This window comes from Dipteris shenzhenensis, chromosome 20, assembly GCF_047967505.1.
Source record: "Dipteris shenzhenensis isolate YYH24624 ecotype China chromosome 20, Dip_SZ_1.0, whole genome shotgun sequence".
NCBI classification, from domain to species: Eukaryota; Viridiplantae; Streptophyta; class Polypodiopsida; order Gleicheniales; family Dipteridaceae; genus Dipteris; species Dipteris shenzhenensis.
In genome coordinates, this window is record NC_141615.1 from 35634000 (window position 1) to 35661391 (window position 27392).

At 45.2% G+C, this 27392-nt stretch overlaps 1 protein-coding gene across 1 annotated transcript in view; it reads right to left on the bottom strand.

Moving 5' to 3' along the window:
- Positions 1-26941, bottom strand: part of LOC147889585 (indole-3-acetaldehyde oxidase-like) — a 153866-nt gene extending 126925 nt beyond the window's left edge. The window contains exons 1-6 of the mRNA XM_087391277.1: positions 26803-26941; positions 24944-26686; positions 13750-14009; positions 13391-13600; positions 13056-13274; positions 4328-5293 (exon numbers count right to left, since the gene is read on the bottom strand). Of these exons, the coding sequence (XP_087247403.1) occupies positions 4328-5293; positions 13056-13274; positions 13391-13600; positions 13750-14009; positions 24944-26686; positions 26803-26941 (3537 nt within the window). The remainder of the gene's footprint in view (positions 1-4327; positions 5294-13055; positions 13275-13390; positions 13601-13749; positions 14010-24943; positions 26687-26802) is intronic.
- Between the last annotated feature and the right edge of the window lie 451 nt (positions 26942-27392).

The window sequence follows — 27392 nt, forward strand, 5'->3', positions numbered from 1 at the left end:
TGTGTGCATTCTTCTGTAATCATTGCTTTGCTCACTCCCAGGTAGTTAGCATTTAACACTGCCCAAACAAGCTCGTACTTGCAGCCTGTACAAGCCCACGCTTGAGGTTCTGTACCAGCCTGTACGTAGAATTTAATGCTCGTCTGTACGTCGCCGTATCTGCAACATTAGCTGGCATTCCATTGCTCCTCCTGTACACGGTACCCTGCATCAGCCCGTACAAAGCTCCTTTGCAGCCCGTACGGCTCTTTCCAACCCTCAACCCACGCACTTCACCCGATGCAAGGCTACCCTTAGGCATCGTCCATACGACAATTAGCATACACCCCTCGGTGCAGTGTTTTCTCCATGCTTGAGTGCTCCCAAGCCTGCGATCCTCCTCTTGCAAGTTGTCACCTTCATCTATGTCCAGCTCATCGACTAGAAGCATCCCTTCATCCATCACCTAGCCACCTTTGCATGAGCAAGATGCCTTCCTAATCAGTCCAGCCACCTCAGCATAATTTGCCACCTCATCAGTGACATTTTACCACTCTCAAGACATTTCCCCCCAAATCACATTAAATGCACATTTTGGACCTTTAGTCACACAATTCCTACACACATTAGCATGCACAGTAAGACTTGCATGCACCCTCGTACACACACATGAAAAGCCCTTTGACATGGACACCATAACATATCAAATTCCTGTAACATGCAAGTGCACATTGACTCTGGAAAATATAAAAAAACCCTTCATGACTTGACTTTACATGACCCCAAAAACATTTCACTTGACCACACACTAGACACCCTTGCTCTAGAAGTCTGGTACAACCACATTGCATTTCATCATTTTCCATGAAGTCCCTACAAAACATACTTTATTATCTCAAAAAATGCCTACCCACAGGTAGATACAGTGCTCAAAAACTTGATACAGGTTTTGTCCTATCAACGTGTGCACATCCCTGTGAGACGATGACGATGTCGAAGAAGCGCTAGGCAAGAATATCCCAAAAGATGTGTCGGTGAAGTTCATGGGGTAGCTAGATGGAGCACTCACATAGTGACTCTCAAAATGGCTAAGGGAGAGTCACCGATATCGAAGTAGAGGCTCGAGGTGTCACGAGCACTCGGAGAGTCGGTCAAAAGTGAAGCTCGGGCACCAAGGACAATCGGGCAATAATCAGAGAAGTCAGGAAAGCTCACAACAAGCTCGGAGCAGCTCCAATAGAATGTCGGACAGAAGGAGCAAATGGCAGGCTGGATCAAAGGTCAACGATGAAGAGGATGGACAGCTCCATGTTGAGCTGGTTGCATCATGCTTGGGCTGTCAAATCATTGAGCTCCAGAACAAAATTCGCACACACAAACAAATTTCGTCACTTCTTGCAAGGGCTGTAGCTTTTCACAGAAAACTCGGATTGCAATGATATAAAAACGAAATTTGTAGTACTTAAGGTCTCTACAACTTTTTTGAAAACACAAAGCCATGATTCTTAATTTTGCTCTGGATAGAAGCGTCACATCGTCCGCAGGTCACAGAAAGATGTAGTTGAAGGAGAAGAGAGGTGGCAGATCATGGTGTAGGGAAGAGAGATCAAGAAAGGAGGGCAGCCTTCCAAGGAGGAGGAGTTAGGCTTCATTGGCCTCCCTCACCTCAACCTCTTGGAAGGGAAAGGGAAAGAGAGATCAGGGCTAGGAACATGGCTCTGATACCATATGAAGAGACATGGTGGTAGAAGAATACCAAGCTAACTAGGAACGGATTGGAAATATGGAAAGCATAATGGAAAGAAAATCAAAGAACAAGTGCTAGGCAATGATAACCAAAATACTCACATGTAGATAGCTTGATGTTGACTGATGTAATAGACAATAGACAAGTACAACACTATATAGTGTGACACTAGACTCTAGAATGCCATAGTATGTATGGGATAACTCCCAATATGACAGGTGGCATATCTAGGACTCACTAGACTATAAAACACACCTAGAACACCCATTTTAGACTCACATTGGCTTCATATTCCAACAATTACTCTATAGTTGTGGATGCCTTTGAGCTACGTTGGATGAATTTAAGTACTCGTGGGTGCGCAATTTGAGATTTGGGTTGTGTATTTTTAGTTTGGGATTGCACTTCAAATTGCAACAGAGTGCAGTGATTGGTTGATGCCATTTTTGCAGTGATTGCATTGTGCAGTCAATGGAATTTCAAAGCAGCTAGTCATACTTTGCATTTGCAGCAAGCATTTGTTTGGAATTTGCAGGCACATTTGCAGCCAGTTGCACCTTTGGGACTTGCAGCATGGCCCACTTAGAAGCCTCCCAAAATGAGAAGATGTTATCAAATATGCTTTTGCCATGTACAAATCCTATGTGTGAGTCATAACTGAGGTTTGGAAGAATGGTCTGCAAATGAAGGCTCATTGCTTTTGCCAAAATCTTGTACAGAGTGCCCAATAGAGTGATAAGTCTCCATTGGGACACAAAAGTCCTGCAACTGCCTTTCGGAATAAGATGAATGAGATCCTCCATAAGTGAGTCAGGCATCTCACCGGAGTCCCAAGCGCCCTACAGGGCTAAGGTAATGTGATCCCCAATATGATCCCAAAAAGCAATGAAAAAGAAGGAATCAGTCCATCTAAACACTTGCCCTTCTGAAGGACTGAAAGAGTAGTCCCGAATTATGTGTAGGTGAAATGTACACCAATAGAGACTCTCATATCAGGTTTCACCAACATAGGTATACACTGCCAAATAGAATCCCTAGCATCATCTCTGGCCTGCATGTCTAGATCTGCTGTAAGAAGGGAGGTATAGAAATCTATTGAAATATGCATGACAAGATCAAGATCTATCTATAGAACGCCGTCTGAGTCAATAAGCTGAGAGACACTTTCTCTACTATGTCTAGGGCCAGGAGTAGAGAAAAAATGCTTATTGATTCTGCTTCCGATCTCAGTCCAAAATGACTCTTTGGCATGAAAGGCATACTCTGCTCTTTAATCTAATAGTGTCTGATGCTGAGCCATTGCTATAGCAAGGCGCTCCTGATGAATCCAAGCATCTGTAGGCCATTTCTACTCTTCTCTCTGAAGGGCTACTAGTTGTTAACGAATGCCAACCTCTCGCCTGAGAAAATCACATCTCCTAGTGCGAGCAACTGAGTGATAATAATCACTAATATCCATAAGGGCTGAAGCCACATGTGATGGGTGAGGTTGTCCATCCTATATGTGAGAATCCCAAATCTGCAAAACAGCCTTTGTGAGGCCCTCCTCTGCATTAAAGGCATCTGGAATCCTAATAGGTAGAGTGTTCTCTCATACGAGGCTCTAAAACCATCAAAAAAACCAAAAAATGGTATGAAGTGGACACCCCAATGCTAATGCATACTGACCCACCTCAAATCCAGAGCCCAATCATCCACATAAAATCTGGCAATCTGTGCATGGATAGGCATCTGCACCCTCCTTTTTTACCAAGAAAATAGGAGTGGCTGTGGCTGAGTGTGAAACATCATCATACCAAGCATCTCTGCCACTGAACTGAAATAAGAAGGCATTCCATGCTGCTCTCTCCAAAGAGTGAATCCCACCTTCTTTGCCCACTTTTTTATCTAAAGGCATCTCCACCGTGTTGTTATCTCCTCCAATAATCCAAGAATCTGCAATAGAGGACCAAGAGAGAAGTTTCTTCCATAGAAGGGCACGATCCCCTCTAATGTTTGCGGCGTACAGGTTTAGCAAGCCAACCTTATGTCCCCCAATCAATAAAATAATCCACTAAGCTCTAGAGGGAACAATACCCCCATGTCCGGGAGAGGAAGACACTGGATGTGGGTGGCAAGAGAGTGGAAGGGGATGCCCACTAAGGGTGTGAAATGGAGGATAAGAGGACAAAAACAGGCTGTGGCAACAAGGGAGAGAAAGAGGGAGGAGTTTTTTCCATGCCAAGATCTCTATAAACGAGACTATGTGAGAAGTATTGTTGTATATTGTCCACATAATTCTCAGGTGGATGGGTGCTTCGAAAGCTGCAGCGCTGTTGATGTTTTATGTTTCATTGTACACAGAGACTTTTGGGTCCTGAAGCCACAGCATGTATTTTATGATGCTCATAATATCTCTTTCTAAATAAGCAAAGTATGGAATTTTGACCTTAGGAGCCACTAAAAATACCTTTTCAAACACCTGGTTTACTGCTTTCCAAGAATTAGCTAGCTTTTATATATTCTACCTTATGATGTTACTTTTGAATTAGCTAAATATATTATATCTTTGATCTTACTTTTGAATTGCATATCAAGTCACAAACATGACTATAATCCTACCGTTGTTATCAAAGCTTTCCAAGAAACCTTCCCTGAAGTGTTCTTGTCCAGCTGCATTTTAGTTGGCAACAGTCTTTCCACCAATATCTTACAAGCTCTTCTTATAGATTCACAACTGCCTTCAGATGTAGTACTTTCATAAGTAAATCCTCCGTTAACCAAACTGATACTATCCGCCTGAACAATTCGCACACTTGGAGGATCTGCACTTGTATCATGTTGCCAAAGCTGACGGAGACCAAACAGAGCTGTTTGTTTCACTTTTGTCCATAATCCTTGACCTATCTCCACCCCTCCAACCTCCACAACTACAGACCCATCTGAAAGTATGCTCACTCTTCCAGGTTGGGTATGTGTGTCCAACTCATAAATGCATGGTACAATTCCTAAGCCTTTTTTCAGCCATCTGTTCCTGTCATTGAAATATTGAATCCTTTCCTCTCTTGGCTGAGTTCTGCTTTTTAGCTGTTCCCAAAGGGAAGGTAGAGGGTAGGATTGATCACCACTAATATCAATGCCACTGTAAAACTTTGCAGAACTTTCTAGAGTATGAATGTTCCGTTCATAAGCTGTTTGTATGTCCAAGTCTAAACTTGCTGCAATGTGCTCGATTATAGTGTCTGCAATAAATGATCCCTGGGCAGTTCCCGGAGCTCGCATTGCACTTTTGCTCGCTAAATTTGTCTTGCACACTGTAAATTGGACATCAAGTGCTTCCCAGTTGTACTTTTTCAATCCTTTAATCATGTAATAAGGCATTGCTGGGCTCATATCTGGTGACCAACCAGCATCGAGGAAGATTTTTAACTGAAGAGCTGTTACCTTTCCTGTTGATTTGAATCCAACAGAGTAAAATGCTTGGACAGGGTGACGACCACCCATCATAACTGCATCAGTGTTGCGATCAAGAGACATCCGAACAGGCTTCCTGAGTTTGTAAGCTGCCACGGCGCATGCTGCTGCAACCTGAAGCACATGGGAATTCGCAATCATTTTATCAAAGAATTTTAATGGCAGATTGCATGTCAATATTATAGAAAGGTCTTTCATTAGGAATAGACTATGTATAATCATTAAATTGCCAGTCCCTCATAGAAAGTATCATTAATTTCCAGTCCCTCATAAAAAGCTAAACCAACTCTAACCTCAGTAAAGTCTAAAAAAGTGCCAACAAGTACATTCCCTTAGTTATTTTTTTACCTGTAAAAAATATTCAATCATATTAGAACACATAATTGCACATTGTAAGAGAAGTTTTTCAAGTAGGAATAAAAGACTTGGAGAACTTGCAAGAACACAAGTACTAAAGTTAGTATTCAGTGTTGCAATAATACTATTAGTTTCAACCCTAGTTTTTGGAGTGTACCTTTCGGCATAATGTTCACAGCCGCCCCACCATCGAGGAAGACGTCCTTCAGCTCCACTCCATGGATCTCCACGGTGAGCTTGGGACTTTGTTCACAAGTGAGGGCAGCGTAGGCAGAGAAGTGGTCCGGTGTAGACCCATGCTGAGCCGGTAATGTCTCTGGTGTTGGCCCACTCGGAGTAGATCCCTTGTGTCGACCTCCTGGGAGGCGATTTAGAAATGTAATCGTCTGATGCTTGATTTGGGGGGACAATAGACAAAGTTGTCGTAGAGTGAGGTTGGGTTTGAAACTCATAAGATCTTCAAACAGGGAGTAGTGGTGGACACTAGATAGCCTTCTGCAACCTCATCCTCCTAGCCTCTGGCCGAGGGTCGAAGCTTACACGAGGATGTGGATGTAGGTCTGAACTGTGAGTCATTGTCTCCAGTGGTTTCTCTTCCATTACTCCTTTCCCTTTTTCCTAGGCAGAACTAGGTCTTGTCCCCATAGCCTCTTCTCCGTTGAGTGCTGTTGGGGACAAAGTGGGAGGACCTACTCGTGCCTCCTTATCCCGGTACTGTCCGAGGGTTGTCACTTCTGTTGCAAACCTCACAGTTCTGGACTTGCGGGATGGAAGCTGAGGTGTGCTACCTTGATCTTCAGAACTTGATTGAAGATCTCTCGTGACACCCTTTACTACCTCCTGATACCTCAAAGGCATAGAGTGATCACCCGAGGATGAGGCACTCCAAGAGTGGTTGACCTTATTGGCTGTGGGCCCTTCGAGTTTGCTTCTGAGTCACTATCAGAAGCCAACATGGGTGGTCTATTCCTGGGCGTACTGTGTATCTTGGAGGAGGAGAATTACCTCGGTGGGGGAACACTTGTCGAACTCATTGGTGTTGAGGTCTCCGGTGCTGACTCTGAGTCACCCTTACATTTGTCACCTTTTGTATGTGACCATGTCACAGTGCCCAACACTGCGCCAATCAAATGGGGATTGTTGCCCTCCCCCGCCACTACTACATCAACCATATTCACTTGGGATGCGGGTTCCACTCTTCTATTGGGACAATCTCTGGTGTAGTGGTCGTTTGTGTTGCACTGTGTACAAGAGGGTCCCCCGAATGGCTGTGTACAATCATCTTGGTAGTGGCAGTACTCGCCACATCTGTAACACATGATGGGTCTTCTAAAGTTTGTACCTCTGCCTGCACCTCCGCGTCCACCTCTGAAACCACCCTTTCAACCGCGTTGATAAGAGGGTCCATAGCCACCTCCTGACATAGGAGGTTGGTACGGGGCATAGTATGGCTGAGGATAGAAATAAGGGAAACCAATTGAATTGGGGGCAGGAGCTTGGAGCAAAGGGGGAATCGGAAGCAATGGAGGTGGCATGACAGGAGGAGGAGGTGGCTCAGATGCTCGTGCAAGAGGGGGAGCAGGAGATACTTCTACTGGACCAGAAGTTATGGGTACCGTTCTGTTGACTGCAGCAACTAGAGGTTCCCCCGAGGTATACTCTGGAAGAAGCTTCCTTAATCCTTTGAGGTACCTACACTCAGAGGCATCATGTCCATGGATCTCACAAAATGTACAAAATGAGGTAGAAGTAGGTACCTTTTGCTTGGAGGGGCACTCCCAGTAACCATGGTTAGAACCCTTGCATTCGGTGCACCAAACGCCACTTCAAATTTGGGTCTCAAAGGACAATTGGCCATCCACCTTTATTCTATCTTTCAGGCCTTCTTTGATTTCTTCTAACTCCTTCTTGAGTTGCTGCCATGCGGATGATCCCTCCTCTCTTGGGAGTTGGGTGGTCGTATTCGTTGATGAGGCAAAGCTTAACTGTGACCGTTCCATCTTGATAGCTTCTTTTAGGAAGTCTTGAAGTGAGGCATGTTCAGGGAGTTTATCTACCAACCTTATAGCAATGGAAGGGGGTAATGCTTTCAAAAACCATCCCTTCATGACAGCATCATTAGGTGGCACAGACATCTTTGCCGCCAAGACCCTCATCCTTGTGTACATCTTAGAGATCCTTTCTCCAGGCTTCATGGTGTCAGTGGATAACTCTTGGACAATCATGTGTTCGAATTTTTCCAACTTGAAAGTACGTAAGAATTCCTCCCTTAGGTCTGTCCACGTCTGGAAGTGGTCCGGAGGAAATCGACTGTACCATACATCCGCGGCATCCTCCAATGACGAGGGAAAGATGTGAAGGAAGGAATGCTCATTCTCCACACCTTTAGCTCTACATGCTGTGAGGAACTTCCTCACATGAGCTTCCGCATCCTCATGGAGGTGGCCTTTGAACTTTTGAGTCTTCACGTGGACCTTGTTGAGTAGCTCAAGAAGTCTAGCTCTGTCTGGGGGACTGAGAACGGCCATCCCCACCCGAGAGGTTGGAGAAGATGCAAGAGTTGGAGGGAGTCCCGATGGGGCTGTAATGAGTGTTGGTGTTCCCAAGGAGGAGACCACCCCGACAACTCTTCCTGTGGAGGACCACAATGGGGAAGTCACTACTGATGTAGTCATAGAGGGAGTGTACCCAGATGGTAGAGCGTAAGTGGGGGTTCTCGGTGTTGTAGAGGGAAAGGGTGAGAACATGGAAGATGTGGGGGTGAAAGAGGATGGGAGAGCATTTGGGAAAGAGAGGGACGGAGCTGAAGTCATGGATGAGTAGGCAGAAGGGAAGGAAGGAGGTGGTGGAAAAGGCAACACCTGTGTGGATGGAAAGGGAGATGAAACCATCATGGCAGGTAAAGGCATGGCTGGAGCAAAAGTATCCCCCAATGGGATAGATGTAGAAGAAGGATTAGCTAGGAGCCCAGAGCTATGCATAACAGATGAGGTAGCAGCTTGTCCACAAGAGGTCGAGGCGAGAGTAGATGGAGTCACCACTTTGGTAGAAGAGGTGGTTGATGAAGACATCGTTGCAGGAGGAGGAGAGGGGCTGCCTTGACCTTGATGAGTCCTTGAGGAGCCCTCGTCCTTAGTACCCTCTTCTTCTTTCACCTATTCTCCGCTTTGCACGTCTTCTTCTCTGGAGTCTGGATCAGACCACCAGGGTTCCTGTTGATCCAAGTCAATGAGAGTGTCGATGAAGTTACTTGCTCTGGCTACTGCTCCAGTGGGCTCACTTTGTGCTCGAGTTGAGGGCTTCGCAAACTTACGTCGCACGTAATGCTTCTTGTACCTAGTTTGGTCTGCCGGAAGTCTTTCTCCACTCTCCTCAAGTACCTCCTAGTTCTCTCACTAGCTCCTTCAAAGGTTTCAGAACTACTCGGCATAAGACCTCTCTCTAGGACCCTAGATCACCACTTCACTCGTGCTACTCAATACCAGCAGTGTCCCACCGTGATCGTCATAAACTGTTTGAGGGGAGGGGTTCCTATCCTTCCGGAGGTGTTACCGGAGGCCAAAGGCCACTAGCGTGAGAAGCATGAGTTTTGCAATGCTCTAATGCAATGGATCGTGCAGAGCGCACCGTGCAGTAGTGTGCGAGTGTCGTATGCTATACTGCAGTGAACGATGACGTACGAGTGCACCATGCTAAATGACAATCACCGGTGAACTCCACAACATAAGCAAAATAAGAAAATCCTACACTGGTGAACAATCCCCATATCAGGAAGTGACAAGAGAGATGAGAAAGTGATCGAGTTGGCCAATGTACATATCACTGGACGTGTCCCCAGGTCACAAGTCGCAAGTCACGAGAATACACAAGTCGCAAATCACAAGAATACACAGGTCTATCCCCATAGTAGACAAAGGGCACACACAAGTCTCTCCGCACCACATGACGACATCTGTTGACCATGTGTCAACACAAGTTAGCCACGCGATCACACGGGTTCATCCAGGAGTACTGTCCGAGGCTGTCAACCACAGGTCGACACATGTCAACCACAGGTCACAACCAGGAGTATCGTGTCCAAAGTGATCTCATCAAGAGCTGCGCACATGGAGAGTGAGCTTAGCACATGGAGCAATCAGGAGTATTTATATTTACATAGTGGTTCAGTGATACAGTGGTGCAGTGGTGCGGTGAACCAGCTCACCTGCACATGGAGAATTTACACCATCAGGCTGGCGAGTCAGGGAGTCAGAAAGTCGCCGAAGCCATCAAGAGAGACAGCGGCGCAACGGCTATCCTCAACAGCTAAGGAGATAAGAGGATGACCAATGGGAAGAAAGGGGGGGGATTCTCAGCGAAGAAGGGACCCTCCAAGGCGGGGGATGAGGATGAAGGACAAGGGAGAGAGAGAAAAAGGGGCATTCAGCATTCGGCACGGGAGCGAAAGAGAGGAGAGTGAGGAGAGATAGAGGCTAGAGCTACGAGCTCGCCAAGGAGAGAATGCGGAGAGACTTGTGTGTGCCCTTTGTCTACTATGGGGATAGACCTGTGTATTCTTGTGATTTGCGACTTGTGTATTCTTGTGAGTTGCGACTTGTGACCTGGGGACACATCCAGTGATATGTACATTGGCCAACTCGGTCACTTTCTCATCTCTCTTGTCACTTCCTGATATGGGGATTGTTCACCAGTGTAGGATTTTCTTATTTTGCTTATGTTGTGGAGTTCACTGGTGATTGTCATTTAGCATGGTGCACTCGTACGTCGTCGTTCACTGCAGTATAGCATACGACACTCGCACACTACTGCACGGTGTGCTCTGCACGATCCATTGCATTAGAGCATTGCAAAACTCATGCTTCTCACGCCAATGGCCTTTGGCCTCCGGTAACACCTCCGGAAGGATAGGAACCCCTCCCCTCAAACAGAAGTTCAGTTCTGAGTTCAGTCTATTTCGGGCTGTGTAGTCTTTCCCCTCTTTCAAAGAGTGTGTGTGTGTGTTAGTCACATTGTGTGGGAGATAGACTTGTTATTTGTGTGCTCTGGATATCTGCTCTGGAACTTGGTCCATCTATTAGAAGGCTAGAATTTGGAGCAAATCTTCATGTTGAAATCTTGTATTCAGAAGTGCATAAGCATATCTGGTCTGTGTTGGCTTATATGAGAGAGGAAGAGCGAAGGATTTGCCGTCACCGCCAGCAAGATTAGAGTGAGATGATGAATTTTGTTTTGAACTAGTAAGAGATAGTGACTTCCAGGGTCTATAGGAAGTCTGGTGCCTCTGTTTGGTGCTTTGGGTGAGCAGGAAAAAGATACTGTAGGGAGTACAAAGGCATAGTTTAGCTCTACCATTTTTTTGCAGTCAACGGTACACACTCTGATGGCCATTTGGGCGACCATGCAAGGATCCTCTCGAGCAGCCTCCTCCAGGAGAGTTACTTTTCTTAGGGATTGGAGAGACTCTCTCTTCTTTGCTGAGACTTCTACAGGGTTGAGTTGGCATTTTCAGCCTCAGCCTTGGTTTCTTTCTACCTCATTTTTCTGAGGAGTTTTTTATTACATGTTTAGCATGTTGTGTTTCCACACAGGGCTTGCTCTAGCGAGTTTCTTTCTTAATAGAAGTCTCTTTTTTGCAAAAAGGGAAGGATTTTGAGGCTGCTGGCGAGGGCTGTAGCTGGCAGGCAGCAGGAGCAACATAAGTAATCGTGGGCAGCACCCACACGTTGATATAGATCAGCTCCAACAAATCCAACACCTCCATGGAGAGGCTAAGGTAAAGAGAAGCTCTCCAAGAAGAAAGAGATGGGGAGAAAGGAGGGAATGGAAGGGAGCTCAATCATGGAGAAGAGGATGGATTCCATTTGCGGGCTTCCTCATCCTCTAGATTGAGCATGGAGAAGGGAAAGGCAGGAAAGGAAGCTCTGATACCACATGATGGAACTAGATAGGAGGCATGCTAGGCTAGGCTAGATAGCAACCATAATGAAATGGACATGAAATGCTAGAAAGAAATGAACAACCAAAGGAAAGTACTTACATAGCCAAAGAGGCTTGAGGTTTGATTTATTTAACAAGTGAAAGTACAATGCCTTTATAGGATAGGCACACACACACTTAGTATCAAATGTATATGGGATAACTCCCAATATGACACGTGGCACTCTTAGACACCTAGTACTATAAAACTCACACCAGGACTCATTAGAACATACCAAAACTGACTCAACTTGACTCCTTTTCCTAACAATGCTCTGGCTTTTGCACCTAGTTTTTGCTTCAACTCCCTTGGCGGTGTCATAACTCCTCCATGTGGATGATGACACCCATTTGCAGACTCTTTGGGAATCCAAGGTACCTTGGTGTTGGTCCTCTTCTACATTGAACAGCTTGGGCCCATCAGTCGCTTCTTCCTAGGCTCTTCCATCATGATGACCCTATAGACCACCTATTTTCCACTCCTTCTATCTCGGATTGCTCCCATTTCTGGCTCCACCAACGTTTGGTCATCAAAATTTTGGAGCCGGAATTGGTCATTGGCCATAACTATGCTAGTCACCGACTTGGACCACATGAACTCTAGTCATCTCGACATGGACAAAGTCTAGTCCTTGGCATGGTCCAAGTCTTTGGCCATCATCATGGACCAAGTGTGGTCAACACCCTGCTTTCATGGCACTTCTACTCTGTGGATCGGTTATGACATTCTCATTTCTTTTTTGCATGATTTTATTTGAGGCTTTTACAAGATTTTATCTTGATGCTATTTCTTTTGCCATACTTGATAGAAGTTCATTTTGACGCCCCCCCCCCAACCCCAACAAAAGGAAAGAAAAGAAAAGAAAAAGTACATGGAGGAGGTGTGATCTTTGATGTTAGCTTGGGGTTGTCCTAGCAAGCTTCTTCCCTCACCTAAATCTCACTTGATGGTTTAATGGGGGAAGAAACTGTTCAATAATGTAATGTTCTTAGAGGGAGCCATGTGTCATTGATGGTATCTTTCCAACTTATGGAGAAATTAGCATATCTCTAATCTGTGCATTTATCCTTTACAAGCCTAGGCCCTAGGCATGTATTTTGAATACCACACAAGGTCTAAGAAAATGATATCATTGTGAGCAGGAGATTTTAATTCAATATCTTCTTTTTTGTGCAGACTACTTGATTAGAATGTGACTGGCATGAGTCAGATTTATTTTTCTGATTTTTAAGACTATTCAAACAACATGACGAAGAGCAAGATCTCTGTCCTTTGCAAAAAAAGAATACTGCAAGAGGGAAGATGGCACAAACAAGGTGAACTGCATAATCCATCCTAAACTTGCTGAAAAAAGATTAAACTCCTTCCAAAGAAGAGGAAACACAACTCTTTCAGAGTTTGCAGTGGATGTACCAAAACTGGTGATAGGGTTTTAATAAAACGACAATCCTCATACTCAAAATATGTTATTTCACCTAGATTTATATGAGACTTGCAAGCAGCAAATATTATAGATTTATATTCGTCATCATGATAACTTACAGTGATGGACCTAAAGAGTTTTCCTCCAAAGCCACCCCCTGCTCGCCTGGTTATGGTACGTATGTTATTTGATGGAAGGCCAAGGCATGTGGAAATACACTGTTGCAAGTTCTCAGGACCTTGAGATGAGCTATACACAACCATACAATTATCTTCATCTGGCACAACAAGTGCAGTATTGTTTTCCATGTAAAAGAAATATTGTCCTCCTGTTTGTACCTATGAGCACCACCAGAACTCAAAACTGTTGAGAGAAAACTTACCTTTTAGTCTAGATTCTCTTAAAAATTTATGGATTCTTAGTTTTCCACATAAGTATTCACGATTGGATCTACCTCAGCATGTTCAATTTTTCTGTCTGCTTCGGCAAATCCTGTATCCAGGTTTCCTACAGGTTGTGGTAAGATGCTTTCTGGAATTGTAAAGACACTGTTCCTGCTAACTGCCTCTTCAATAGACAGGATTGGTGATTGCAAAGTCCCACAATCATATTGAACTTTCACCTTTTCTGCAGCATCTTTTGCGTGTTCTGGACTATCTGCCACCTGAAGCAAGGCTATTTAGGACATATGAATTTTATGGAATGACAATTAAGCTTATCACCAATTATAACAGAATCCAGTATGAATGAATCCATGTGTCAAAAGGAGAATACATATTGGAGGCTTCCAAATGAGAGATTCTTAGAACCTACCATTATCCCCAGTGGATGACCTACAAACTCCACCAATTCACTTGCAAAAAGATTCTCAATGCCGTACGGAGTCTGTACCCCAATATTTTCCCCTCCTGCCGGTATATCTTCTGCAGAGACATATGAAATCACTCCAACAGAGGCTATTGCTGAGGTTGTATCAACATGTTGGATTTTTGCATAAGGCATTTTGCTGTAGACAAATGCTGCAAAGAGACAGTTTTCTGGGGCAGGAATGTCATCTACATATATGGCCTCCCCTGCAATATAAATCTTATTATATTTTAAAATTAGACTTGCATTCTTGTTTATTTACCATACGAACATAAATTACTAAGGGAAATTGAAGGTGTGGAATTACGTAGTGCTTCACACAAAGGATTATTCAAGGACAAGAAGAGCAGTACCAAGTTATGATATTTTTGAGCCCACTGCAACTCATCTCACTCGTCCTTTTTATTATGATTTCCAATATTACTACCAGAATAATGTGAGCACAACAAAAAGGAAAGTCAATGCTGATTCTTACTGTGGATTGATTTGCTGCTTCTTTTTTTCATAATAATACTTCTACCAAGTCTGGAAAGAGCCCCAAGGCCAAAGTGCCTATAGCATGAGAAAAATCAGAGAGTGTCAAGCCGTACTCAACAAAAAATCCGGTAAAAATCCAGGTTGAGGCTGAAAGTGCCACCTCAAACCTGTAATGATCTCCTCCACTCACTGAAGAAGACAATCCTACTAATAGAAGAAGCCTTGAAAGACCATTGCATACTCCACCAAACAACCATCAAAGTGTAAAATGTCTATCCAATAAAGATCCATGATGTGCTTGGGAACCATCAAGTGCCTCTATGCATCTGGATCTCCAAGTATGCAGGCTGACATACCCACTATGATCTCCCAGCACATGTCCAACGAGGCATGTGGCAGTCTGTAAGGAGAGGAGGGCACAATGTCCAGAAAGCATAGCACAATCAGATGACGTCAAACCAAAGAAGCCCAAGAGAGCTATGCATCTCATAGAACATGCAAGATCTAGATAGAGAGAGCCAGCCATTGAGCCCCAAGTCATGAAGAAATGAAAGGGAGTAAATATACTCAATCTTGCAATCCCCTTCCAGACACCCTAGCCTATCTGCAATCCCATAGGCAATGCTGAATGGCAACCTCAGCAAAGAGTCAATGTGGGCTCATATGAGCAAGGAGTCTCAAGCTTGGACCTCCACTGATTTACTACAATCCCTCCATCATGAATAGAAAACCAAAAGAAAAAGAGCGAGTTTTCTATTCTTAAGAGACTTCTTTTGCTTTTTTCCAAAGAAAAGACTTCTATTTAGTATATGTTCCTAAGAGACTTCTATAGTCGTCTCCAACAAATTTTTTGCAAATCTGTATGAATTTGAAACTCCTCCTAGTGAGAGGATTTGGAGGGGGCTTCCAACCCCTGGTGCTGAAAAAATCTCTTGGCATTCCTAACAATCTTGTGGAAGAATGGAAGGCTCTTCTCATGGTTTCTTGCATCAATCCACTCCCACTCCCCAAGGTCCCACTACATATACTTTATGGATGTCAGCCTAAGATCGTAGCCTCATAGCCTCTGCTGCCACAAATAAATATAACATCAAGGAACAAATGGAGAAGGTTGTGAACACAAGTGAGCAAGAATGTGGTCACACAAAAACTCCAATAGAATCTTCAATGAAGATGAAGTACAAGTACTTTGTATATATAGTACCAATTACTACACACCAAAATAGACCAAGACCTAGTCTATCCTACACCACCATATCATTGTATGTGTCTACAAATCCCCCCTCAATGATATGGATGAAGTACTCTGGAATGATCTTAGAAGTATTTGTACCTAAAGTACCATGGTTGCACAAATTCATCCATTTGTATATATAGCAACTTATGGGAGTAGAAAAGAAACAATGTCATTTTACAATCCCCCTTGACATTGTTTTAATGTCTCTGATCCCCAAGCCATGTTGATGACGTGTGAAAACAGGAGCTGATAGGACTTTGGTGAAGATTTTTGCCACATTGTTCTCATAGGAACAATAGCCATCTAATGAGTAGAGAAAAAGTGTTTATTGACCCTGCCACCCATCTGAATCCAAAAGGAGCATGAAAGGCATATTCTGCTCTCTAATCCAACAATGTCTGTATATGAGCCCTTGCTGCAGCAAGGCACTCCTGAATCCAAACATCTATGGGCCTCTTCTGCTCTTCCCTCTGAAGGGATGCTAACTGCTGGCGTATACCAATCTCACGTCTGAGAATCTCACATCTCCTGGATCAGCGACTGTATGATAAAAGTCACTAATTCCGGATAAGGCTGCAGCTACCTGAGATGGGCGGGCAGCTCCACCCTGTATGTGAGAAATCCAAATCTGTAAAATATCCTTCATGAGGCTCTCCTCTGCATAAAAAGCATCCGGAATCTTGACACTGGCAAAGCATCCTCTCCGATGAGGCTCAAGAATCTGCAACACCGCTGGAAAATGATCTGAGGTGGAAACCCCAATGGAAATGCATTCAGATCCTCCTCTGTTAAGTGCCCAATCGTCTATACAAAATCTGTCAATACGTGCATGGATGGGCATGTGTATTCTCATGTTCGACCAAGAGTACAGGAGTGACTGTGGCATAACATGAAAGGCATCATCCAACCAAGTGTCCCTGCCACTGTACTGAAAGAGAAAGGCATTCCAGGCTGCCCTCTCCAAAGAATGAATTCCACCTTGTCTGCCTCCCTTTTTGTCTGAAGGCAACTCAACCATGTTGAAGTCGCCACCAATGATCCAAGAATCTGCAATGGGGGCCCAAGAGAGTAACTCCTTCCAAAAGAAGATCTACTCCCCTCTATTGTTGGGAGCATAAAGATTGAGAAGACCAATCTTGCGCCCTCCAATGAAAATAATGATCCATTGAGCTCTAGAGGGGGAGATAATACCATGACCAGCAACCAAGGGGAGAATAGAAGGAGAAACTGAAATGCAAGTACCTCCCATTGTGCCCATAGCAGGCGACCAGAAGGTATGTCCTGAAAGCAGTTTGCCAGACTTAGAGCAATCACTGGCATCCAACTTGTGTTCCTAGATAAAAAGGATATCAATAGAACTTCCAGTGACACCTGGATGAAGCTGATTCTGGATCAGCTACCTACGGCGACGGTGTGGAACTCCACCTAGGCCCTGTATGTTCCAGTTGACTATCCTCATCGACAGGAGGATGCTGGATGGAAAGGCTTACCCGACCTAGTAGAGGAGACGAGCTTCGCCTAGGCTGAAACACTCTTGCTGAGGGCAGGAAACCCAACAGGTGAAAGAATCCCCACACCTGCTGAAGGGGAGGCCCTATCAAAAGGAGTCCCAATGATTGGGACCCCTAAGGAGAAGGGCACAAATTCCTCATCCATGAAAGTAGCCGAATTTGCCAGTGCCGAAAAAGAGTTCCTGATAAACAAGTCGGGCTGAGGAGTGCGAAGAAGACCTGCACTCGTGGAAGATGGAGGAGAAGGACCTGCCAGGCCTCTATCAGCAGAACTGAAGCTGGGGGCTGAGGAGGCATGTGGATGGGTTCAAGAGGAATCTGGAGTCCTCATCTGTGCTTGCACTTTCTCTGTTGTCCTGACTGTGGCAAGAACAGTCTGCGGGAAAGAGTTACCTATAGCCCCCTCGCGGTCAGAAACCAAGGTGATTGGGGCTGGTGCATCTGAAGGCCCCTCCTGATGTGGAGCCGTAATGTCTGGGGCTGCAGCAACATCAACCTCTGGAGTTTGGAAGGCGTATGTCTGAACAGGATCAAAGGTCTCCTCCTGAGGTAAGGGAGCCGCTCTGATAGCTCTCCAACGTGGTACTAGGTGTGCTGCGGGCATTGGGCGCCATGCGGTGGTCCTGGAGTCCGCTCTGATAGCTCTCCAGCGTGGTACTGGGTGTGCTGCGAAGTAGGGCACCCTGCTGCTCTTGGTGGTCCTGGATTGCGTGGTACAAGGTGCTGGGGGGAGGTGCAGTCAGGGTAGTACGTGAAGGAGCAGCACCAAAAGACCTCTTGGGTCTTTTTCTCTTCCTTGGGCAGTCTCTAGAAAAGTGCCCAAGGGTCTTGCAAATCCTGAATTGGTCCTGTCTACCTAAAATCTCGACTCTCTGTTGGAAGAGAGAGCTGTCTGGATGCTGAAGCATGATGTGGTCATCTGAGATGTTAGGGTCAGAGACAATGACCCTAACACGAGGCACCCCGTTTGCACTAGCTGCCTCTGCCAAGGAAGAAGGCATGCCAGGAAGGGGGGGATCTTAGTGACCACTCCGACCGATAGTGGCAAGCTGTAAAAGAAAGATCCTCCTCGAACCCAAAGCCAGGGGATTAGCTTTGAGAACAAGGGCTGTGGACTCGTGGGAGTCAAAAACCACTTGGAAGAATCCACGTCCCAGAAGTCGAATATCCTTGAGGTGTGGGGCGAGATCTCCTGGTAATGCCGCCAGCATCCAGTCTCTAGCCTGTGATCTGGAAGGGTGTGACCCAAAGATTCGGGCAAAAAGTGATGTGGAGCTCTCTAATTCCACATCTTTCTTGAGCTGCTTCAACTCGTCTTCTGAAAAAATGACTGTTCTCACAGCCAGTGGAAGTGAAGGAGATTGGCTGAATGGGGCTCCATTCGCCAATCAATGTGAAAAAGCCGATTCCAACACTGAAAAAAGCTCTGTCCGTGAAACTACTGCCCAAGACGCCCTAGAACACGGGCGCAAGAAGGAGGAGAAAGAGAGGATAGGAGAGAGGGGAAGGGAAGGAGAGGAAAGACTAAGGGGGGGAGATGGAGGTAGGTCAAAGGGGGAGGCGTAGGGGAGCTGAGCTAGGAAGGAAGGGGGCGGGGAGGGAGAGGGTAGTCGAGGATTTTTCTTTTTCCCTTTTTTCTTTTTTTTGTAAGAAGGGGTTAGGAGGGAGGGAGGGGGCTGGTGGGGAGGGCGGGGGAGAGGAATGAGGGAGGGGGGGGGAGAGGAAAGGAGGGTGTTTTAGGAGGGAGGGGGGGGGGGAAAGAGCAGCGGGGGGGGGAGAGGGATGGTGGGGGAGGGGGCGGGGGAGGAGAAGGGGGCGGGGGGGCTGGCGGGTGGGAGAGAGGGAGGGCAGGGAGGGGGAGGGAGGGACGGGGGTGAAGGAGGGGGGCGGGGGGGCTGTCAGGTGGGGGAGAGGGAGGGCAGGGAGGGAGAGGTAGGGGGCAGCGGGGAGGGAGAGGTAGGGGGCAGTGGGGGGGGGGAGAGGGAGGGTGAGGGAGGAGGAAGGAGAGAGGGAGGGTGAGGGAGGAGGGACAGGGGGCTGGCGAGAGGGGAGGGAGAGGAGGAGCAGCGAGGGGGGGGAGAGGGAGGGCAGCGAGGGTGAGGGGGCTGGCTGAGAGAGGGAGAGGGGGAGGGCAGTAGCTCACGGGGAGAGAAGCAACTCAACACTACGACTCCGATGTTGACTGATATGAAAAGACTCAAGACAAGTACAACACTATATAGTGTGACACTAGACTCTAGAAAGCCATAGTGTATATGGGATAACTCCCAATATGACATGTGGCATGTCTAGGACTCAATAGACTATAAAACACCCCCTAGACACCTAGAACACTCACTTTGGCTTCATATTCCAACACACCACTCCATTCTCGAAAGAAGTCCCTATGTTTGCAAGATCCCTCCTAATGCCTTTCTCTGCACAATATCTTTCAAAAGCATTTTGAAGCAAAATTCACTTCCATTGTCAACCTGAAGAGCCTTCACCGGTAATCGGGATTCCTTCTCCCCTATAGCACACCATTTGTAGAACCTTGTAAATGCGAGATCCTTCTGGGCCAATAAATTCACCCAGGCAAACCTATTGATTTTATTAGCCAACATCATAAAGTAGAGAGGTTAGAGCTACATAGGCCCATAGACATCCGTGTAAACCATCTCTAGAGGTTTTAAAGCCGTCCTATTAGCCTGATTCCAAAAAGCCTCCTTATTCTACTTCCCTTCGATGCAATAACTATAACTTCCTTTCTTGCTTCCACATGGGTAAGACCATGTGCTCTCGGAAGGCTTGTCGCAATTCATCCACATTTAGGTTACTGTATCCAATGCCATAAGTCACCAAGAGAGGTACCCATGAAAGAAGAGAGAGCCAAGAAATTGTAGATTCCATTATCCACTATGCCATCCCAAATTACCTAGCTAGCTTCTTTGTCCCTAATGGCCAAATAGAATCTTCCTCAAACTCTACACGTGTGCCAACTTTACATACCTCATGAACCGATAGAAAATGAAAGCCGAGTGATGGAACACACAAAACTTTGGACAAATGCTTCCCCCTATGATCTCAAGCTTTAAATCTCCTTGAACTAGAACTGTGGAATTGTGTCCAATGTAGATGTTGCCCAACTTTCACCGAAGGTCTGTGAATAGCTCACAGGATGAAGCCATGTGCCTGGAAGCACCGCTATCAAGTATCTACTCCTGTGAATCACCTATGATCAAAGCACCTCTAAAGAAACCTGAGCCCTTCCAATGTCTCTATATGCCTCACATCAATTAATTGCAGCCTTTTTGCTCAGATGTGCCACCCCAACAATCTTCCTTTTTCCTAAGATACTCTTGTAGGAACAAAGTGGAGACAAGTTGTGAATACAAGTGAGCAAGAGTGCACACACAAGAAAGCTCCAATAGAAATGTTCAAATGAAACAATACAAGTACTTGGTATATATAGTACCCAAGTACTACTGGTCAACCATAGGGTTAACTTTATGCCTACAACACCATCTCTTTGTAATGTCTTACAAATCCCCCCTCAAAGGTATGGCTGAAAGTACCCTGGAAACGTCTTAGGTGTACCCTACAACAGTACCTAAAGTACCATAGTTGCATGAATTCATCTGGGGGCTTTGGTAAAGATATCCGCCACATTATCCTCAGATGGATAATAGATGAGATCAATAAAGCCATCAGAAATACAATCCCATACATAATGATAATGATTTTCAATGTGATTCATGCGAGCATGAAAGATAGGATTGTTGGCTATGGCAATGCAACTCTGGCTGTCACAGAAGATAGAGTTTGCTACATTGTCCTCAGATGGATAATAGATGAGATCAATAAATCCATCAAAAATATAATCCCATACATAATGATAATGATTTTCAATGTGTTTCATGCGAGCATGAAAGACAGGATTGTTGGCTATGGCAATGCAACTCTGGCTGTCACAGAAGATAGAGTTCACCACATTGTCCTTAGATGGATAATATATGAGATCAATAAAGCCATCAGAAATACAATCCCATACATAATGATAATGATTTTCAATGTGTTTCATGCGAGCATGAAACACAAGATTGTTGGCTATGGCAATGCAACTCTGGCTCTCACAGAAGATAGAGTTTGCTTTGCCATCCTGTGCATGATGCAAGTCATGCAAAAGCTTCCTTAACCACATTAACTCCGTAGTGGCTGAATCAGGCTATGTGGAGCATAGATATATCAAACTGCCAACCAACTGCCTGTACAAAGTGCCATCCAACTTTTCAGCAGTATCATGCTTACTCAGCTTGAGTCCCTTTTCCCATGGAGTAGCCACAGGCTTACAATTCTCCATTTTAAATTTCTGCAAATACTTTGTCTGTGACATAGAAATCCCATCATGGCTCTGCCAAAACTCAATGCCAAGACAATAATGCAATAGGCCCAAATTTGTCATGTCAAAGTTGTGACATAAAGCGGACTGCACTGCTGTAATTTCCTGCAAGTGAGTATGATGTCATCCACATATAGTACCAACATAACCAATTTTGATTTTTGCTGCAGAACATACAGATTTGGCTCTCTGTATGAGTGTTTACGAAGCCTTGGGACAGCAAAAACTGATGTCTCTTCTGATACCACGTACGAGGTGCTTGCTTCAACTCATATAGAACCTTCCTGAGCTTGCATACCTTGTGCTCTTGTCCCTTCACCTCAAAACCTTCGGGATGATATACATAGACCTCCTCTTTAAGATCTCCATTGAGGAAAGCGGTTTTGACATCCATCTGGTACACTAACCAACCATAAAATGCAGCAAGAGAGATGACAAAACGAAAGGTGGTCATCTTGGCCACTGGAGCAAAAGTCTCCTCATAATCTATCCCCTCCTCTTGTGCATACCCCTTAGCAACCAAACGGGCTTTGTATTTCTCAACTGTGCCATCTGAATGGTATTTCACCTTATAAATCCATTTCGTGCCAACCACATTTTTCCCAATGGGCGCATCAACCAAGTCCCATGTGGCATTCTTCTCAATGGATTTAATCTCAACTTCCATAGCTTTCTGCCATGCCGGATTATGAACAGACATGGCGGTAGGAGAATGCCAAGCTCACTAGGAACAGAATGGAAATATGGAAAGCATAATGAAAAGGCAAAATGGAAAGAAAATGAAAGAACAAGTGCTAGGCAATGATAACCAAAATACTCACATGTAGATAGCTTGATGTTGACTGATGTATTAGATAATAGACAAGTACAACACTATATAGTATGCCACTAGACTCTAGAAAGTCACAATGTCTATGGAATACTCACAATGACACGTGGCATGTCTAGGACTCACTAGACCATAAAACACACCTAGAACACTCATTTTAGATTCACTTTGGCTTCATATTCCAACACCCCCCCATGAAGGCAAGGTGAGAGACCACTGGAATGGAACCAAGAACAGCACATGACACTGACAATCATCAAACTGTGCACCCTATGTAACTCAGATGCTAAAGTCTGAGCGTGTTCAGAGGTTGATCCAAGCACTCTCATGGCTTGAGACTCAACATGCTCAGAGACTCAAGTTATAGCATGGCTACATGACCAGCTCATAGGTCTAGGAATACACCAACATCCTGGAACTCGGCCAAGCCTGATAACGAGACCTATCAAAGCCAATACATGGCTCCCACAATACATCCCCCTCTAAATCTATCAAAACACAGTACATCCCCCCTTGGCTTCATAACAGGACATGTTAGGAAGCCACATACCAAAATAGGAAAACCAATACATCTTTTGAAGAGGACTATCCAAGGCAGAGGACCTTTAGACTCAATGACAATCAAACACTCAATACATATCATTTTAGGGGGACTACCCAGGGGAGAGGACCCCAAAATACATCAAGTTGTAGGAATAATAAAAATAAATCTCTTAGGAGTAAGAGATGTCCTCCAAGCAACTGGTGGCACATATGAGTGCCCATTCATGTGTGTCAATGAAGATGTCGATGAAGCACTATGCAGAAATGCCCCAATAAAGATGTCAGTGAAGTCCATGGGGCAGCTACTTGGTGACTCTCAAAATGCCGGAAGGAGAGTCACCAATGTTGAAGTAGAAGGCTCAGTTACCACGACCAATCGAGAAGTCAATCAATGCGAAGTACCTCAGGCATGGATCGAATAAGCAATGTTGAAGAAGTCACTTGTTGATGTAGAGTGGTCTACATCAAGCTCGATGTAATGCACTAATAAGAGAGATCACTGTAGTGAAGTGTGTTGGAGTAGTATCGGAGAATTCACATCTAGCTCGGGAGTCTTCACCAAAGTTTGGAAGGCTCCATGGCTGGAAAAGAGTAGAAATGCACGTGTAACTATGGAAAGATCACCTTGATAAGCTCTTCATGAGTTGGAGCAAGTCTGGAACTTCTTCATGGCAGACAGAAGTAGAAGGACAGCAACTCCAAGAGAATGACGGGCAGAATACTGGCACCAACTTGTGGGCAGCAGCTCCAAGAGAATATCAGGCAGAAGGAGCAAATGGTGGGCTGAAGCAAAGATCAACGATGAAGAGGATGGATGAGCTGGCTACATCATGCTTGGGCTGTCAAATCATTGAGCTCCACAACGAAATTCGCGCGCAGAAACAAATTTCGTCGCTTCTTGCAAGGAAGACACAAAGCCATGATTCTACTTCTAGATCCGGATAGAAGCGTCACATCGTCCGCAAGTCACAGAAAGATGTAGCTGAAGGAAGGAGAAGAGAGGTGGCAGATCATGGCATGGAGAAGAGAGCCCAAGGGAGAAGAGGGCAGCCTTCCAAGGACAGGAGCTAGAGTAGCTTCATTAGCCTCCCTCACCTCAACCTCTTGGAAGGGAAAGGGAAAGAGAGAGCAGGGCTAGGAACATGGCGCTGATACCATATGAAGAGACATGGTGGTAGGAGAATGCCAAGCTAACTAGGAACGGAATGGAAATATGGAAAGCATAATTAAAAGGCAAAATGGAAAGAAAATGAAAGAACAAGTGCTAGGCAATGATAACCAAAATACTCACATGTAGATAGCTTGATGTTGACTGATGTATTAGATAATAGACAAGTACAATACTATATACCCTGGGATATCTCCCAATATGACACGTGGCATGTTTAAGACTCACTAGACTATAAAACACACCTAGAACACTCATTTTAGACTCACTTTGGCTTCATATTCCAACAGATTATGCTGAGCATCCTTGAAGCTCTGATGCTCATTTTCAGCTTCCATCACTGAGATCATCAAAGCAAAATTGACCTTTTTCTGATTTTTCTGAGTGCTGGTCCTGGTTTTCCCCAAAGTAGGCTGATCCTTAGCATCTTGAATGATTAACCTTGCCTAACATCATGAAGAATTGTTTGGGCTTAAAGCCCGATGGGTGTCTAATACTTTATAAACATTTGGAGTCCACAAGAAAAAAGAAAAAAAAAAATTGGAAATTTCCCCCTTGCAAGTGCATCGTAAAACTTTTCGACCTTCATTTGACTGAACTCTGGGTCCGCTGCGCTTATAAGACCAAATTGTTCTTTAGATATACGCGCCCCTCTAAGACGAAGGCTAAAATCAGTCTCATCTCTAAGTCTTTGATGTGTTGGGCCTTAAGTTTGTTTGACTTTGCACCTAGATTACTTTCTGTCACTACGAGGGAGGTCTCGACAAAAGCCACACAATCATCAATTCTCTGTCCAAGGAGCACTGCATAACCTCGGAAAGGTCGCATGGTATTACTGAAGAAAACTGACGTGAAAAGGATAATTAACGATTCTCACTCAATGGGCGTGTCCTTCACCTACAGTGTCAAAATTTTATCTTGATTCCTTGAAATCTAAAGCCACGACCACCCCCTCACACGAGGAAGGTGACCGGGTTGAATTCTTTTTCTTCATTACCTGCCGCTTGAATTTCTGCAGACAACTTGGGTGTTGGCTGGCCCACAGGAAAGAACTCGTCAGATACCTCAAATTTTTGCTTTCCTGATGTAACGTTTAGGTTCTGTATAGTCGTTGACTCTTCCATAGACCCTTTGTCTTTCAAAGTGATCGGGAGTAACAACGAATCGCCCAAGAATGGACCGAAAAATTTGAAAAAAAATCCCACCGCCACACTTGACCTGTATGCAGCCTTGCGCGTTCCTGGGTCAGGAACCACATCTTTTGTCTTAAGCAAGTGACTGGCTGTAAGCAGCAGCATAGGAGTGATGGCCTTTCCCACTAGGATCTCCTCAACGGCTTTTGCTCTAACAGCGTGTTTATGACCAAATGCACCAAAAGCTAATGTCACTTTTGTCACAATGTGCGAGCCCTGTTGATTAGCGGCTTCTTGTGATGCAAGACAAATCTCTGCCAGGAAAGCTGCGTTTATGTATGCCAAAGCATTTCCGTACCGACGAGGCGCCGCACGATAGGACTTGTATACAGACATTCTATCACCATGGTTGCTGTTCGTCGTGTGGGATGGAATGAAAATGGATTGCAGAAGTGTACCAGGTTCAAGTGAACCCATTTGCAAGAACTCTTCCATGGTCAATGCGACTGGCCCTCTACACGAAGAAATACATTGTATTGTCACCCCTGCACCGAGAAATATAGTTGCTAGATCAGATTCGAATGAGAACTGCTGAGCAATAATCAGGTTTCCACCCACGCTGGCCCTGCTACGCACATGAGGATTGGCAACGAGTTTCAGATGAGAAAGGATGCCATAGAAGACAGAATCGTTGTAAGCTTCCTGATCAGGGGACAAAGCAAACTTTGCTTCTAAATGATCTATAACCTTCTCTATCGTGACCGCAGCTCCCACTTCCAACCCATCTGCTGTCTGTCTCAACGTTAATAACTCAGGGATCCGGCTGATGTCGATAAAAATCTGTGGCTTGAATGCCTTGTAAAGCCCGGCAGTAGTATTACCAACCACGAGCTTCATTTCGCCTCCTCCTTTTAGAGCGGTTATGGCCTCAAAAACACCCTCTAGTGTTGAAGGAGTCACCCAGTACTTGGGTTCTCCTTGATTCCCATCTACGTAACGAAAGTTCAAAGAAGGTGGTTGTAGCAAGCTTCCTGGAAGTCGTTCTCTATCTAATTCTTCCAAAAGAAATCGAGGAAAGGAAGGATCGGATGCTGGGTCATATGCAGGCAAGAGATGAGCATCTGCAGGTTTGCCCAGCGGCCAGAAAACATTCAACCCCAGATCTTCCATATCGACGTCGCATGCAAAACTTTTACACGCGTCGAGAATGGGCCTATATCCAGTGCATCTGCATATGTTTCCGACAATCATCTTTTCCGCCGTTTCCATGTTGAGATCAGACAAAGTGTAGACGGGTAGAGTGTCATCTGACGTGGAGGGGTTTTCTGCTCGAAGTCTCTTCCTCGCCTCGGCGCGGCGCAGGCCTGTATAGATCGACATGCACATTCCTGGGCTACAAAAGCCGCATTGTGATCCGTTAAACCCTGCAAGTCTCTTGTGAACTGCATGAAACCCATCTTTGGTGCTTCCAAGCCCTTCAGTCGTGGTTATGGCGCATCCATGCAAGGAGCAAAGCAGAGCTAGGCACGAGTTGATGCCGAACTCCTCGATCTGTTTGGTGTGGACGTCGAACTTGGAGAGGTGAACGACGCAAGCGCCACAGCCACCTGCGGGCAAAGCAAGGCGTTAGAGAGAGCAAGGATGGTCGGAACAAGAGCCGGCGAGATGGAGGAGTTGTAGCTGGGAAGCAAACAGGTAGAATGGCGGCGCAGGCAGTACGTACCTTCACCGCAGCCGAATTTGGTTCCAGTGAAAGGAGTGCGGGATCGGAGGAAGGAGAGAAGAGTGATGGAAGGATCGACGGACGGGAGCTCGATGCGGGAACCATTGAGGGAGAAGACGAGGGGGCGGGGGGGATCCATGGAGGCGGAAGATTGTGAGAAGAGAGGGAGGGGAGCAACGCAGGGGCGACGGAGGAGGAGGAGAACGACGACGACGAGAGGAGGTACGTTGCAGTTCACAATATTTTGCACGGGAGTTCACAACAAAAGTTGCAGTTGGATTGATTCAATTTGGATTTGAATTGTCGCTGCTCTGATGTCACATGGTAACAACCATGTCCAAGTATTCTCTCGAACTTTTAGATACCTTTACAAGGACATTTCTCCCTTAAATTGATTTTCCAAAGTATAGGATATTCTTTGAAGTTTTGCTCCCCACAAGTTATCCAATTCAATGTCTCTCCTATTTGGATATTGATTTGAAACTTTTTCTATCACATATGCATATGATATTTTTCTTGCCATGTGTTGTTAGTACATTCTAGTCCCATTATTAAAAGGCAAGGATTATACAATAAACTTTAAAGAAAAC